Raw genomic sequence first — 17,298 nt, forward strand, 5'->3', positions numbered from 1 at the left:
ATTTCTAACCAAGTTGCTGATTCTGATACCGCAGTTTTTCGCTGTATTAATCAAGATTCAACTTCTAATTGCAAGAAAACACGGGTTGATTATTTCGATTGATTTTAGGACTTATTTAGAAAATACTTTTTTAGGCATAGGTCATCTAACATACAACAAACACATCGAAGTTAATCTTTCGGGACTTGATATCTACCGCTATCGTTTATTTTGTACTTATGTTGTAAAATACATACATTTTACATATTTTATCGATTTTATAGCATGGTTACGTTTTACTATGCAGCACATTGTTCAAATAAAATATTTCGCCTTCTCTTAGTTCAAGTTTCTTCTTTACATAATATGTCAGTGCCGATGGTTTCGGTGTTACAAACATATTTCGGTAATATCTCACGGACACTCAGAATGCATTTGAGGCTAACGACAAAAATAAAAATGTTACACAAGTGGAAAAATTTACTAATTGGAAAAATGTGACTAACTTGAAAAATGTAACTAACTGGAAAAGTTTGAGTAACTGAAAAAATTTGAATAACTGGAAAAAGTTAACTAACTGGAAAATTAATGTGACTAACTGGAAAAATATGATGCAACCCTTACGTATAAGTAGTAAAATGTGAGCAAAAGTGACCTTTACTGGTCATATAAGGAGGTACGGGTCGTGTTTACAGTTACGGTGATATGTATTACTTTTCTGTGTAGTACACGGTACGGCAACTATCACGATGTGAGATACAACAGAACAACAGACTCAAACAATAAACTTTGTAAAATAAAAAAAATAATTAAAAAACACTATTATAAGATGATTTTACGTATGAACTAAAGAGACAAAAATAAATTAATTTCTTTAAATACATTGAGGTGCATCACCTAAGTAACTACAAGCAAATCGTGGAATCCGTTTAAAATTTTAGTAGACCTATGGGATTACAGTTCGTTATACAGCAGCTACATTTTTATAGTTATTTACACAGTAGTGTATTATAACTTTTATTTTAAAACATTATTTTATTTTCTTCATTTTATGCATGTTTGACAAAAACATTTTTTAATATAAAAAAAAAAGTTTTTAAAATTGAATAGAAATAACTTGCGAAGCTAAATAAGCTTTCACAACACATTTCACAACTAATGCACACATCAAAATGTGTTAATACCTCGATGAAGTAATCTTTAAAGCAGTATTTAATTGTTTAAAAATAAATATTTTAAAAATATAGTCATGTGAATTTCTGCTTGTAAACTCTGTAATAAATTCGTTTAGTAGGAGTGGTTAAAATTTCGCTCGAAAGTTTCGACCCATTGAGAAAAAGTTAAAAGCATTAGGTACGGAGGAGATTCTAGTTATATAAAATATGTTTACGGTCTTCATAAGGCATTTTTCTTCTTTGTGAAAGTTTACAAAGCTGCGATTTTAATTTTAACTTACATCTAAAATATACTTACATCTTAAAACTTTCTTCAAAGAGATTTTCTCGTTAAATAAATTATGTAAAAATAATATTTAAATTTTAACACACAGCAGTTGATATACAATAGTAAAAAAAAAAGTTTAAAAAATAATAGTTATATTAAGATCTTCTGTCATGTATCTTTCAGTCTTCTTCTTCTTCTTCTTTCTTGATAGTACTTATGTCGGAGGATTTAAACAAGTCCAACAAATTGGATGAACTGGACTGTGATCCTTCAGTCATTATTTTCTCAACAAACATGATGTTTCACGTCATAACGTTGTCTAAACTTAGTGTTGAATGTGTAGTAAATTGGTAGACTGATGGCGGAGTTTAATATTTCAAATATCATTCGGATATTGCTGACTGTCACATAAATTAGATTCAGCTGTTTGCCAAGAGCAAACTCAGGAACGATAACTCCTGCCAGAACAAACACGATTTTAGGTGTGTTACACAAAATATAAACAAGGGAAATCACCACAACTTGTTTTACAACTTGTCGTTCTTTTCCGGCTAGTTTTCCAGAGCTTTTAGTTTCATTGGTCCTGAAGATTTTCGCAAGTTTTAAGTCTGTTTGAGCGTTTGCCGATCTGAACTTCTGTGAGTTAGTCAACGCTCTAGCCATGATACTAGTTGATGTAATTATAATCGCCTGTGTTGAAAGCGGTATCGCCATTCCCAAAATATTCCAAACTATATCCTTAATATATTTTCGATCCGGAGATACGAACGCCGAAGGTCTTGACTTATTATGGGCCACATCAAATTTATCAATAACACCCATATACATTAGAACAGGAACGTAAACCCCTGCACAAAATATGAAACTCGCTAACATAAACATGATAGAGGTTTTCCGTTTGATTATATGCTTGAAAAGAAACGGCAACGAAACACATATACATCTTGCTAGAGACACAAAACTTGTGTTTAGCGCAACCACGGCAGAACAAGGAATAAACAGATTTGAACTAAACAGCCCAATGATGTAAGGCTCAATATTATACCATTTGTTGAAAAAAAACTCAGACACGTACAAAATTCCACCAACGCCCATAACAAGAGACACAACCAATAAAGTAAAATCTGATACGGATAAAATAAAAAATGAAACAGTCATTGCATCTTTCAAACCCATTGCAAGAAATATTTGGATATTGATTATGTTGGTGAGAATCCCAAATGTTGATAACACCACATATGTAATACAACATGTCAACATCCCAGTTAAGAATTGCTTTGGAGTAAGGATCATATTTTGATTGAATGTGTCTTTCAAGGTTGATACCTCCATCGTAATTAACAATTTAACGATGAATTTAATAGCTATACTATTTGTTTAGTTTTCAGAAAAAAATTATCGAAATGTACATTGCCTCTCTAAACAGTAAATGTTTTTTTTTTTAAATTCGTTGAATTTTTATTGAAGACGTTTATTATGAAAATTATGAATTTAATTTTTAAGATATATAAAGATTTAACTGATTATTTATCGTACACATATTTTTTATATTTGTTTTATGCTTACAGCTTTCTAATCTTTCTTTATTTAGATCAAACACAGCACACGTCTGCGCTAACGTTCTCTTTGATTTAATCAAATGTGACGGAGTATTTAAAGAAATAAGAAGAAACAATTAATTCTATCGATAACATTTTTCTCCTGTAATAATACCATTTTTAATCACAATAAATCAAAATTAATTTTTTTTTGGATTTTAAGCTTCAGATCATTGGACAATCTTTTATTTCTATAATTAGAGGTTTTAGAACAATGAAACAATGAAACAAACATAAGTATATACTACTAGTCAAATAATTACAAGACGCCGGTCATCCATACTCACTACTTAATTATAGAATTGTGTTATCTACAATAGTATAAATTTTTCTTGTTTTTGTCTTTTTACACCGTTATTACTAAATTTTGAGTCATCTTCTATATTTATCTCATTTTGTCAACGACAATGTGAAATAATTTGTCTAGTTTAATCGATTATACTGACTTCAAAATTATATGAAAGTTGAAATTTTTGAGTCGGTAATTTGAAAGCCTGTTGTTATAGATGATTTGTATATACAATGATAATAACAAACTTTGTTATCTTAAGAAACGTACATGGTATTTAGAGTTGTTGTGATTTTAAGACGAAAGGGAATTTTGTAAAAAAAAAATATTGCTGTGAAATTAGCAGAATATAGATCTATTATTATTTTATTACTTGTTAAAGTTAGGCCTGAGCAAAGTTTGATTAAAATTGAAGAAATTTTAAAATTCGATGCTGTGTTTACCAAATTCATAGTAGGATATTTTTGCCTACATAATTTACATTAAAATTGTCGTAACTTTCAAAATTGGGTTATTTGTTTCGTACGTATACTGGGAAAATACAGACATTAATTCCTCAGATTTAAACAAGTTAACGTACCCAATAGAAATCTGGTTATCTCAATCAAGATTTAGAGTCATGTTTTCTAATTGTGTTTACTTTCTAACGTTGTTTGCTTTATTGGTACACCTAATAAGCTACACATTTTTTTCTGTGTTAGAGAATAGGTTATGTGTGTGTTTTGCAGTTAAAGGAAAATGCAATAAAACTGATTTTCATGCTTTAAACTAATATTTCTGTTTTGTTAAATTAGGCGTTTGAGGACTAGATATCTACAAAGTTTTTTAAAACAAACTGATTTAATCTTTCTTTTAGAAATTATAAGACCTAGTTGAATTCACCACAACAAATTTATTTTCATGTGTTTAAAAATATCTCATATAGGCTTATGTACTTTCACTTGAGTCATTAGTCTCAAAAATGTTTTGTAAGTTACTCAAATATTAGACGTATGTTTGTGTTTAAAAAAAGCATTTAGTTCCTACCAATATAAGTTATATTATCTTCAATAATAGTCTCGAAAATCTGATGAGTGCTTGTTAATTTTACTTTAGAAAACAATGATTGAAACGCAATTTAAGTAGTTATTAAGAAATTTTAAAAAGATAATCTTAAAGAGTGCTATTTATACAGACATGTAAACAATAATTTTACACATTTTTCTGGCATTTTGTATGTGTTTATATATTTATGTCGACAGCCATTTATGTCAGCTATAAATCTGTATTATAGCTGTACATTTTACTATAAACTCTCAGCTGATTTCTGCGGCTGTTAATGTGTTTTACAGTGTAAAATGTAAAAGGCTTCTATTGTACATTACAGGTTGATACGTTATACTTGATTATGTCGGAGGGGATGCCATCCAACATTAAAATTAAGTATGTAAAAAAAAAGAAGAAATCTGATGTTAATTGTTTATGATAATATGAGATATTTTTACTTTGATATTCCGTCCAGTGCCGAACGGTAAAATGAATTAACATTTTTAAAACGTAAAGCAACGCTTTCACAATGTTGACGCAATAGATGGGTTTAAATGTATATCACCCTCGTACAGTGGTAGCATAAACAACAGTTTAATATTTTGATAATTAGTGGGTCATTACCAGATCCTAAGAAGTTTCTAGAATTACGTCATCTGAGAAGCAAAATCAACTGGTTTTTGTTGAATACATGACCCATGTGAGAATTTCTAAAAATCTAGTGTAACCATACCTAATATAGGTGATGCGATAGAATCAGAATGTGCTTTTTATTCGGAAAGTTGCGGCAAAACGCTGACTGGAGTTCATGTAAAATAAACCGGGAGTGATCTCCCCTAAACTTTTTCGAATATTCTAATATAACACTACGGGGGATGGCAACTCGGGATATAGACTTCTAGACATGATTTTTAATCCATTTTAAATACTCAAATTTTTTAAGATAGAATATAATCTCGTAGAAAAAAGAAATGCACACCAAGTGAACGCTAAATAAAGATGTGCATAATAGTGCGCAATATTATTAGTACTTTATAAATTTACATGCGTTTTTTGAGAAATCGGAAATAGCATAAATAAGTACTTCCGGTCAACGGAAATTACTCAAAATTTGAAAGAATGTAGAGAATTAGATCTTTTACGTACATGTGAAATTTCGTTTATCTATCTGAAATAGTACTCAAGTTATAGGCTTTTGAAAATTTCAAAGTAGGAAAAGTACCACTTTTGGTTATCGGAAATCGCTCAAAAGTTGATACGGAGCTAAGATTTTGATAAAATACTTATATATGAAATTTCATCAACCTAGCTGTAACGGTACTCAAGTTATCGTGTTTACACACGGACGGACACACACACACACACACACACACACACACACACACACACACACACACACACACACACACACACAGACAGACATACGGACAAGATTGCAAAATTATGTTTTTCCGTATCAGTGAGATGTTAAACGTCGAGATTTGCGAAAATCTCGATTTTTTTTTTGCACGATTACAAGACTTTCTCTATACTTCGTATATACGAGAAAGTAAAAAGAATGTAAAAAGTGCAATGTTTACTACATAAACTGCATTATATAGCAAATTGTCTAATTGTGTTATTTGGTAAATATGACAGGTGTGTTATTGGTAAATATGACTGGTAAATCATCGGTAAATATGACTGGTAAGTCATGGGTAAATATGAATATGACTGGTCTGTCTATTGTAAATACGTGTCTTTGATATTTACGATTAGGTTCCGTGACAAATGATCTCAGGAAAAATGATTTCAGACAAAATATGTCAGGACAAATGATATCAGGACAAATGATACCATGGACAAATGACCTCAGACAAAATATCTCAGACAAAATATCTCAGACAAAAATATCTCAGACAAGATATCTCACGGCGAAATTTTAATAGTATGTGCGATGATTTTAGTTGATTTGAACTTTTTTTTAATTGAATGTCAATATGGTTTTGTTTACTTTTTACTTTCTCGTATATACGAAGTATAGAGAAAGTCTTGTAATCGTGAAAAAAAAAATCGAGATTTTTACAAATCTTTTACAAATCTCGACGTTTTACACCTCACTGATACGGAAAAACATAATTTTGCAATCTTGTCCGTATGTCTGTCTGTCTGTCTGTCTGTCTGTCTGTCTGTCTGTCTGTCTGTGTGTGTGTCTGTGTGTAAACACGATTACTTGAGTATCGTTAAAGCTAGGTTGATGAAATTTCATATATAAATATTTTATCAAAATCGTAGATCCGTATCAACTGTTGAGCGATTTTCGATAACCAAAAGTGGTACTTTTCTACTTTGAATTTGTCAAAAGCCTACAACTTGAGTACTATTTCAGATAGATAAATGAAATTTCACATGTAAGTAAAACATCTAATTCTCTACCTTCTGTTAAATTTTGAGTAATTTCCGTTGACCGGAAGTAGTAATTTACGCTACTTCCGATTTCTCAAAAAACTAATGTAAATTTTTAGAGTACTATTAATATTGCGCACTATTATGCACTTTTTTATTTGGTGTTCACTTGGTGTGCAATTCTTTTATCTACGAGATTTTATTCTATTTAAAAACATTTAAGTATTTAAAATGGATTAAAAATCATGTCTATTGCCCGAGTTCCCATCCCCTGTTATTTTATATAAGAATATTCGAGAAAGTTTTGGGGAGATCACTCCCTGTTTATTTACGCATTATAATTGTGAATAAAATGAATTTGTTAAACAAAATTACTCCTTTAGCCTGAGAGGTATAAGAAGTGATAATGTATAAAATAAATAAATTAGCGGTAGCAATGCAACATTAATGTTCAAAACACGCAAAATATTTTTCAAAAATGTAAATGAGTCTACAGGTTCGTAACGTAAAACTATTGTTTTAAATTGCATCATCAACACAAACATAACGTTTACATTTCTTTGCTGGTAGATACATCGTAATGACCGCACCTCTCCAATACTATATGATCATCTATTGTGTGAACTCTTGCTCGGCATGTTCCAACTTCACATTTAAAAATCTCTTTGCCTGCTGCTCCATGTATTGCTATTATAAACATAAATTCACCAGAAACTAATGTCCTAAAACCTATGTGCGAGGTAACGAAAGAGGCCGTAGCTGATTAATCACACTACGACATACTTACCCCAGCGATGACCGCTGTCGTGTAAATAAACATTTGTCATCTGGTCACTAAGGTGTGACCAGTGGCGTAGCCAGGATCGTCTCAATGGGGGGGGGGTTCCAATTTTTACCCGGGGACAAACTTTCGATTTCCCCCCCCCCCCCCCTCAAACTTTCGATTTGCACCCCCCTCAAACTTTTGATTTGCACCCCCCCTCATACTTTATATATATATATATATATACCGAGGGGTCTATGGGGGGGGGGTTATGACCCCCCTAACCCCCCATGCCTACGCCACTGGGTTTGACTGACGCATAACTATTGACTTTAGATGTAAGTGGTATTGTCCCTGTAGGGTGGATTTCTCTCCCTTAAGGCATGTCTCTGCCATCAAAGCGGGCGGCCACCTTGACACGAATGTGTGTCTTTATTGTTATTTCATTCCCTTTGATCTAGTTTCGTCCACTTGACGTGGTAGGATTGTCTCATGTTCGGCAAGCCCATCTCAAAAAAATTCTTTAAATTAATTTTCGTATACTATATTAGCGATCCTAATTTTAAAATGTTTAGTGCAATATGACAAAATTTATACGGCAAACATTTCTTACAATTATTATATAGGCCTATAAACAATATTGAACATAGTAAACAAAACTATATGACAGTCAAATAATTTTTTTTTTAGATCAACTAAAATCATCAAATACACTATTACAATTTAGATGTGAGATATTTTGTCTGATATATTTTTTCTGAGATCAATTGCCCGTGCTATCATTTGTCCTGATATATTTTGTCCTGGTATCTTTTGGCCGTGAGATGATTTGTCCATGAAATCATTTGTCCTATTATCATTTGTCCTGATGTATTTTGTCCTGGTATCTTTTGTCCGTGAGATCATTTGTCCTGAGATCGTTTGTCATAATATCATTTGTCCGTGAGATATTTTGTCTGAGATTATTTGTCCCGTCACCATACGATTTGTACGTCGTTCACTTGACCCAAATATCTCCATGGTCTTTGTACAATTCCTGCTATCAATGACTAAGTAATGAGTTAAAAATTAATAATAATTAAGCTAAAATAGTGCAATGTACATGTAATGCACATTACTTTGGGTAGATAAGAAAACATTGATACAATAAAACATAATTAACAAAACATTTTATCTAATTTCTGCTTTTACAAATACACGAGTCAGTGTGTTGTCTTTATTTCTAAACACGTGAAATTTCGTTGCATTAGAAACTGCCTGAACTTTGTGTTGAATGTATAGTAGATTGGTAGATTAATGGCCGAGTTCAGTATTTCAAATATCATTCGCGCATTCCCGACAGTTAAATACAAGAAATTTAATTTTTTCCCATTAGCGAACTCAGGAACACACACTGTAGTTAGGATAAACACAATCTTCGGCGTGTTGCACAAAATATACACAAGGGAGATCACTACAACTTGTTTTACAACCTGTCGTTCTTTTCCTTCTAGTTTTCCAGATTTGTCACTGCTTTTTATATCATCATTTGATTGCATACCATTTTGAGCGTTCGCTGATCTAAATCTTTGTGATTTTGAAAGAGCTCGAGCCATTATAATAGTTGATGTAATTATAATTGCCTGTGTTAAAAGCGGTATTGCCATTCCTAAAATATTCCAGACAATATCTTTAACGTATGTTCGCTCTGGTGATAACCAGATCGACGGCCTTGACCTGTTATGGGTTAAGTCATATTTATCAACCACGCCCATACACATAAGAACAGGGACGTAAGCCACTGCACAAAACACAAAGCTTGTTAACATAAATATGATCGAATTTTTCCTTTTGATAATGTGCTTGAAATAAAAAGGCAATGAAACACACATACACCTAGCTAATGAAACAAAACTCGTGTTTAGCGCTACCACGGATGAGCACGGAATAAACAGATTTGAACTAAAACCTCCAACGATTGAAGGGTCTATGTTATACCAATTGGTAAACATAAACTCAGACACGTACAAAATTCCCCCAATGCCCATTGGGAGAGCCACGAGTGATAAAGTAAAATCGGAAATGGATAAAAGAAAAAATGAAACCGTCATTCCATCCTTCAAACCCATTGCATGAAAGATCCGGATATTGATTATGTTGGTGAGAATCCCAAATGTTGATAACACCACATATATTGTACAACAGGTCAACATGCCGGTAAAGAACTGCTCTGAAGTAAGGATTATATCCTGATTAGATGTGTCTTTCAATGTTGAAATCTCCATTGTGTAAGTATCAAATAATCGATGAATTTAAAAGCTTTTACTATAAGATTTGTTTAAGTTTTAAAACAATATAATCTAACAGGAATTGCTTCTCAAACAGTATCTTTTTTTAAAACGTTCAAATTTGATTTCAGACTTATATAACGAAAAAACAAAAATTAAATATTTAAAATACATATGATTGAAGATTCATATTTTTATTTATCTTACAAATATTGTATTTAGTTTTTCTTTATGCTTACAGCTTTCTAATTTTTCTTTATTTAGATCACGTCTGTGATATCTTCCGCTTTGATTTAATCAAAGTTGACAGAACTTTTAAAGACAATAAAAGGAAAGAAAGAATTCGATTGACTACGGTTTTCCCTAAAATATTGCTATAATTAAACACACTAAATCAAAATTAAATTATATTTTTGGTTTTAGATGTTTTTTTGAATGTTTAACTTCAAATCATTAGACAATTTTTATTCTTTAAGTATATAATTTAAAACAATGAAACCTACATAAGTATACACCACTAGTCAAATAATTACATGACGCGTTTCATCTTTCCTCAGTACTTTGTTTTACAATGGTGTAATTTGCAATAGTCTACATTTTTGTTGTTTTTTTTGTCTTATAAACCGTTATGACAAAATTGTGTGTCATCTTCTAAATTGATCTCAGTTTTTCAGTGACGACGTTAGAATGGTTTAAACCGTTAAATGTTTTGTCTGGTTTAATCGATTTTACTAGCTTCATAATTTTATGTAAGTTGAAATGTTTGAGGCAGTATTTTGAAAACCTGTTGTTATACAATTTTTGTACGTAGGATAATAAGGAACAAACATTTATAATTGTTTTTATGCTACAGCGTAAAGGAAATTAAAAATATTACCGTGAAAATATTTCATACTGTTTTGATATTACATGTTAAAGTAAACCCTGCAACAAGTTTGACTGATTTTTACCTATCTAAAGAAGTTGTAACATTCGATGCTGTGTTTAGAGATTTTTGCCTACGTTAACCATATTAAAATTCTCGTAACATAGAGAAGCGAGTTGTTTGTTTCGTCCGTTGAATGGGCAAATACAGACAATAATACCTCAGATTTACACTTGCTGACTTATATATATCTGGTTATTTCAAACATTATTTGAAGTCATGTTTTCTCATTGCGTTTACTTTTTAACGATGTTTGCTGTATTGGTTCACTTCATAAGCTACACATTTTGTTCTGTGTTTGCGAATAGGCTATGTGTGTGTGTTACAGCTAACGGTAAAAGAAATAAAATTCACTTTCATGCTTTAGGCATGTTTCTGTTTCGTTATATTAGACGTTTACGGAGGACTAGCTATCCTCAACGTATTCTAAATTTATTTTAAAACTGATTTAGTCTTTCTTTTAAGAAGTAAAAATATCTAGCTGTATTCCCCACAACTAATTTATTTTCATGAATGTTTAAAATTATCTTAAATATGTACGTTCACTTGAGTCATTAGTCTCCAAAATGTGTTGTAAATTACTCAAATATTAGACTTATGTTTGTGTTTAAAAACATTTAGTTTCTACCAATGTGAGTTATGTAATCTTCAATAATAGCCTCATATATCTGAGGAGTGCTTCTTGTATTAAATTAATTTTAATTTAGAAAACAATGATTGAAACGTAATGTAAGCAGCTAATTAAAAATTTTAAACAGAAATTTTTTAAGATTGCTATTTATACAGACATGTTAATAATACTTTTACAGTTTTTTCTGCCGTTTTTTATTTGTTTAAATATTTATGTTAGCTATAAAACTGTATTATAATAACATTTTATTATCAACTATCTGCTGCTTTCTGTGGTTGTTAATGTGTTTTAGTGTGTAAAATGTAAAAGACTAAATTTGTTGCGTGAATTGAATGAACATCCAGAGTTACCGTACCTGCACACAAAACACAAGGAGTTACAACCCCAGCAAGGTATAATTAAGCATGCAAGAAAAATGAGAAATCTGATGTTAATTGTTTATGATAATATGAAATATTGTTACTTTGATATTCTGTCCAGTGCCGAACGGTAAAATGAATTACCCAGTTTAAAATATACAACACTCTTTCACAGTGTTGACGCAATAGATGGGTTTAAATGTATATCACCATCGGACTTTGGTAACAGTTTTAAATGTTTAACAATCTCGTACAGTGGTTACATAAACAACGGTTTAATATTTTGATAATCAATGGGTCATGACCAGATCCTAGGAAGTTTCTAGAATTACTCCCTTTGAGAAGCATAATGAAATAATTTTTTTTTGTGAAATACATGACCGATGTGAGAATTTCTAAAATATAATGTATCCATACCTAATACAACAGGGTGTGAATGTGTTTCATTCGAAGAGTTCTGGCAAAAAGCTGACTGGAGTTCATTGATTAAAAGAATGTAAAAAGTACAATGTTTGCTACATATAACAAATTGTCTTTGTTGTTTGAAACAGTTCATAAAAAATATGAATGTTGTTTAATTGGTAAATATGACAGGTGTGTGATTGTGTGTTTGATTGGGAAATATGACTTGTGTGTGATTGGTAAATATGATTGATGTGTGATTGATAAATATGACTAGTTTGTGATTGGTTAATATGATTGATGTGTGATTGGTAAACATGACTGGTGTGTGATTGGTAAATATGACTTGTGTTTGATTGGATGTGTGATTGGTAAATGTGACTTGTGTATGGTTGGGTGTGTGATTGGTAAATATGACTTGTGTGTGATTGGGTGTGTGATTGGTAAATATGACTTTGTGTGATTGGGTGTGTTATTGGTAAATATGACTTGTGTGTCATTGGTAAATATGACTTGTGTGTGATTGGTAAATATGACTTGTGTGTGATTGGGTGTGTGATTGGTAAATGTGACTTGTGTGTGGTTGGGTGTGTGATTGGTAAATATGACTTGTGTGTCATTTATAAATATGACTTGTGTGTGATTGGTAAATATGACTTGTGTGTGATTGGGTGTGTGATTGGTAAATATGACTTGCTATTTTCAAACAAAGCTTGTGTTAATAATGAGCAAGGGAAGGGGGGGGGGGGGGGGGATTTTATGTAGACAAAAACAATGATTTTCAAAAAGCAAGGAAGATTTGATATGCTGTCTCATTACTAATTGTCACAGAATGAAAAAAAACAGGGGGGGGGGATGTTAAATTAAAGTTCTGATTCTAATATATAAATGTATTTTAAAAAAAATGATTTTTTTAATTTCTTGACATTTACTTAAGTGGAGTAAACCTAGAGGAGTGTGTGGCAAAAATACCTGGTATGTTGTGCTTGACGTGGTTGTAAGTAATGGAAAACTCGCCCAAGTAATGTCCAACCATTGCAGGCTTAATTTCAACTTGGATGAATGTTTCTCCGTTGTACACACCAAATATTGAACCAATCACTTCAGGAACAATGATCATATCACGCAGATGGGTTTTAACAACCTCTCGCTCTTTCAAATGTCCGGCTTCTGTTTTAGCTTTTCTCAACCTCTTAATGAGAGCAAGTGGTTTACTCTTTAGTCCACGATTGAGACGGCGGTGTTGTCTGCAGTTGAACACATCCGACAGCTGTTCTAATGACATATCAAGGAGTTGATCAAGGTCCACCCCTCTGTAAGTAAACTTACGGAAGGTCCTCTTTTTCTTCTTTTCTACCAAATCATCATCTGTTATTTCTCAATATTTCTCGACGGTGAAACAATATCAAATAAACGTGAAGTGATCTCCCCTAAACTTTCTCGAATATTCTTATATAACACTACGGGGGATGGCAACTCGGGATTTAGACGATATTTGTAATCCATTTTTAATTACTTAAACTTTTTATAATAGAATAGAATCTTGTAGAAAAAAGAATTGCACACTAAGTGAACGCCAAATAAAATGTGCATAATATATATTATTATGAGTCCTTTATAAATTCACATGCGTTTTTTGAGAAATCGGAAATAACGTAAATTACTACTTCCGGTCAACGGAAATTACTCAATTATATATTTTACTTATATGTGAAATTTCATTTATTTATCTGAAATAGTACTCAAGTTATAGGCTTTTGAAAAATTGAAAAAGGCTGAAAAGTTGAAACGGATCTACAAATTTGATACAATACTTATATATGAAATTTCATCAACCTAGCTGTAACGGCACTTAATTTATCGTGTTTACAGACACACATACACACACACATACACATACACACTCAGACATACGGACAAGATTGCAAAATCTCGAATTTTTTTTGCACGATTACAATACTTTCTCTACACTCTGTATAAACGAGAAAGTAAAAAGGAAGTTATGGACCGGATATACATTCGTGTCTAATATATAAATGTTAAAGAAATCAAGTGAGAATTTTACAGAGGGCATAATGAACAAAATTAACATTTTAAATTTAATAATAATATTGCTAGAAGAATAACAACGGTTTTTAATACAGTAGTAACAAAGTTCTTAAAGTACTTCGTCCTTTTGTCAGATTAATTTGTTACATTAATTGTTAACATAAATATGTTCCGTAGAACACACAGTTAAAACATCAGAAAATTTAGTGAACATAAAAGAGTGCATTTCAATCAAGGAATTTACCCTATTCAAGCGATTACCTCCCTTTCAGTACATCTCAATAAGGTACTGTACCCTAATCAAGCGATTACCGTCCTTTAATGCATCTCAATCAAGGTACTGTACCCTAATGAAGCGATTACCGTCCTTTAATACATCTCAATCAAGGTACTGTACCCTAATCAAGCGATTACTGTCCTTGAATGTACTACCTTCCTGAAGGTTTAAATCAGGGTCTCTTAACTACGGCCCGCGGGCATGCATGAGGGGTCCTCTCATCCGGCCCGTGGAGATCTTTTTGTCCACGGAAACAAACATGTTTGTTGGAGGTGGCTGAGGAACTTTGCCCAGAAAATTCAAAACAATTTGAAAATGTAGCTTTGGGTGAAAATACCATTGCACGCCGTGTTGCAGACATGGGTGAAAACTTTGTGTCTCAAATTTAAACTTTAAATTAACACCTTTAGATACTGCAGTGCTTGAAGTGTGTTATCCTCACCTATGTGCTTCTGTTAATTTCTCCCAACACACAGTTTTATCCCACACATTTGCCGGAACTTGGAGTTGTAAGCGTAGTAGATAGGTAGACTGATGACTGAGTTGATGATTTCAAAGATCATCCGCACGTTACTCACGGTGACGTAGAGATAGTTCAAGCGAGTGCCCGTAGCGAACTCTTGAACGAAAATTGTCGTTAAGATAAACAGTATCTTTGGGGTGTTGCACAAAATATACACAAGGGAGATTACTACAACTTGTTTTACGATTTGTCGTTCTTTCCCAACTAATTTTCCCGAATTTTTATTTGAAATTTTTTTTTTTCTCGAACTTTCTGCCGTTGTTGAAGCAGATTGATAAGATTGAGCATTAGCCGATCTAAATCGTTGTGATTTCGTTAAGGCTCTTGCCATTAAAACCGTTGACGCTATAATCGTTGCGAAGGTTAAAAGCGGTACTCCCATCCCTAAAATGTTCCACACCACATCTTTGATATATTTTCGATCCGGCGACACCCAAGCTGACGGCCTTGACCTATTACGCACGGGGTCAAGTTTATCCACGACGCCCATGTAAGAAAACACGGGTGTGTACAGCACGGCACAGAACACAAAACTCACGAGCATGAAAACGACGGAGGTTCTTCTCTTGAATACGTGCTTGAAGTAAAGCGGTAACGACACGCACATACACCTGGCTACGGAGATGAAACTCGTGTTCAGCGCCACCACAGCTGACACGGGAATGAACAAATTGGTGCTGAAAAGTCCAAGAATGTAAGGCTCGAACTGAAACCACTCACGGAACATGTACTCGTCGACATATAAGATGCCACCAATCCCCATACCAAGGGACACAACTGATAAAGTAAAATCTGAGATGGATAGTAAAATAAACGAGACTGTCATGGCGTCCTTGAGGCCCATTAAAGTAAAGGTCCGGATGTTGATTATGTTGGTGAGAATCCCAAACGTTGCCATGGTAACGTATGTGATACAGCATGATAACATCCCTATAAGAAACTGGTCGTATGGCAAGATTATGTTAGGGCTTATTACATTTCTTACACTTGAAGTTTCCATCGTCAAATTATTTAATATTGCGATTACTTTATTCTTGGTTACGTTATTTCAGATATTTATTGTATTATTCGGAATAAAATTGTGTAATTGTGCATCGTTTTACTTTTATCTTTGTCGTTCGTTAAAATAAATAAAAACAACAACAACAAACTAATGTAATTGCTTTCAACAGAGGATTAGCCTATTTTATATATATTTTTTTCTGGGTCGTCAATGTTCAATTCAAAATAATTAGCATATTAATTCATCCTCAAAGTTTATAGTAAGTATCTTTTTAATTGTAAACACCAAATATACAACTCTCTAAACATCAAGTCAGATAATGTCTATTGCCAGCAAGTTCAACTGGAAATATTTTTTTTTTTAAGTTTAAGACTTAGCTAGTTATAATTTTAAATACAGCGATTCCACAATTTAAACTTTAATTAAATTAGGAATTTTATTGATTTAAAAAATTAGACACTAATTTTGCTGTGTAAAGTTAAGTATACGTTAAATTCATACATTAAAGATACCAACCTAACAATTAAAAGATGATTACAACTCTTATAAAATAGGACGACAATTGTAATTCAGATCTAATCAAAGTGCAATTTTCTCCTTCCCGTGTTGACAATAATAGCTATTATTTCCTCCCAATTATATGAATATATATTTTGCAAATTAGAATATTAGATTCGCGTTGAAATTTGGCTGAGGGTATTTTGTATCAAATATCATAATTATCTGACAGACGTCTCTTTTAATTGGTTGAAATCGATATTAAATTGTTTTTGTAATTACGGGTTAGTTAAGGGTTGTTTAATTCTTGAATTAAAAACGTTATTAGTTTGTGGTGATATGAAGAAAACTCTAATAGGTTAAATGTCGGTAACAACTAATAGACATTCAGTAAAGCTTGCTAACTCACAAATAAAATTTTTGACAAGTTCACATTGTGTAAAGGAATATTATCAGGCTGTTATTTGTGTACGCTTGTACTTATATTTTAACATTTTAACAGAAATATATCTATGTGGAACGTTATACAAATTTTAATCAATATTTTTTATTAACATAGCCATGGGCCGAAATGTACGGATGCTGGTGTTGTTTCTGACGTTGTCAGTCTTAGACAGCGAATGTTCTGGAACCAAAAACATCACATACGCCCGTGCGCAAGGCTGGCTTACTGTAAAACCTCCAATAAGAACCTCAAGCCCAGGTTTCTTTCTACCGTATCTTTGTGACAGTAAATTCAAGTTTTATATCAGTCCCCAAGTGCAAGTAGGCATTGTTTTTTTAACTTATTCTCACAGGAAACATGTCAGCCCTTATAATGTCCAGTTAGTTATTGTTTAAGGATGATATGACAATCTGCTGGATGCTGTTTAAACATTTTT

At 32.3% G+C, this 17,298-nt stretch overlaps 1 protein-coding gene across 1 annotated transcript; it reads right to left on the reverse strand.

Moving 5' to 3' along the window:
• Positions 1–12,995: 12,995 nt before the first annotated feature.
• On the reverse strand, positions 12,996–15,814 carry LOC131941645 (uncharacterized). Its single transcript, XM_059301024.1, has 2 exons — positions 15,376–15,814; positions 12,996–13,444 (listed from the first exon to the last, which is right to left on the reverse strand). The coding sequence occupies exons 1-2, from the start codon at positions 15,812–15,814 to the stop codon at positions 12,996–12,998; spliced, it is 888 nt and encodes a 295-aa protein (XP_059157007.1).
• Between the last annotated feature and the right edge of the window lie 1,484 nt (positions 15,815–17,298).

The sequence above is a fragment of the Physella acuta genome, unplaced genomic scaffold (assembly GCF_028476545.2).
Source record: "Physella acuta isolate Inbredline_101_S28 unplaced genomic scaffold, ASM2847654v3 ptg000368l, whole genome shotgun sequence".
Taxonomy (NCBI): domain Eukaryota; kingdom Metazoa; phylum Mollusca; class Gastropoda; family Physidae; genus Physella; species Physella acuta.

Excerpts from the sequence above, each read along its gene's own strand:
- LOC131941645 (XM_059301024.1), bottom strand. The coding sequence starts at position 15,814 with ATGGCAACGTTTGGGATTCTCACCAACATAATCAACATCCGGACCTTT. Across the intron at positions 13,445-15,375 it reads GGATAAACTTGACCCCGTGC|AAATAACAGATGATGATTTG; the intron begins GTAATAGGTCAA and ends AGAAATATTGAG.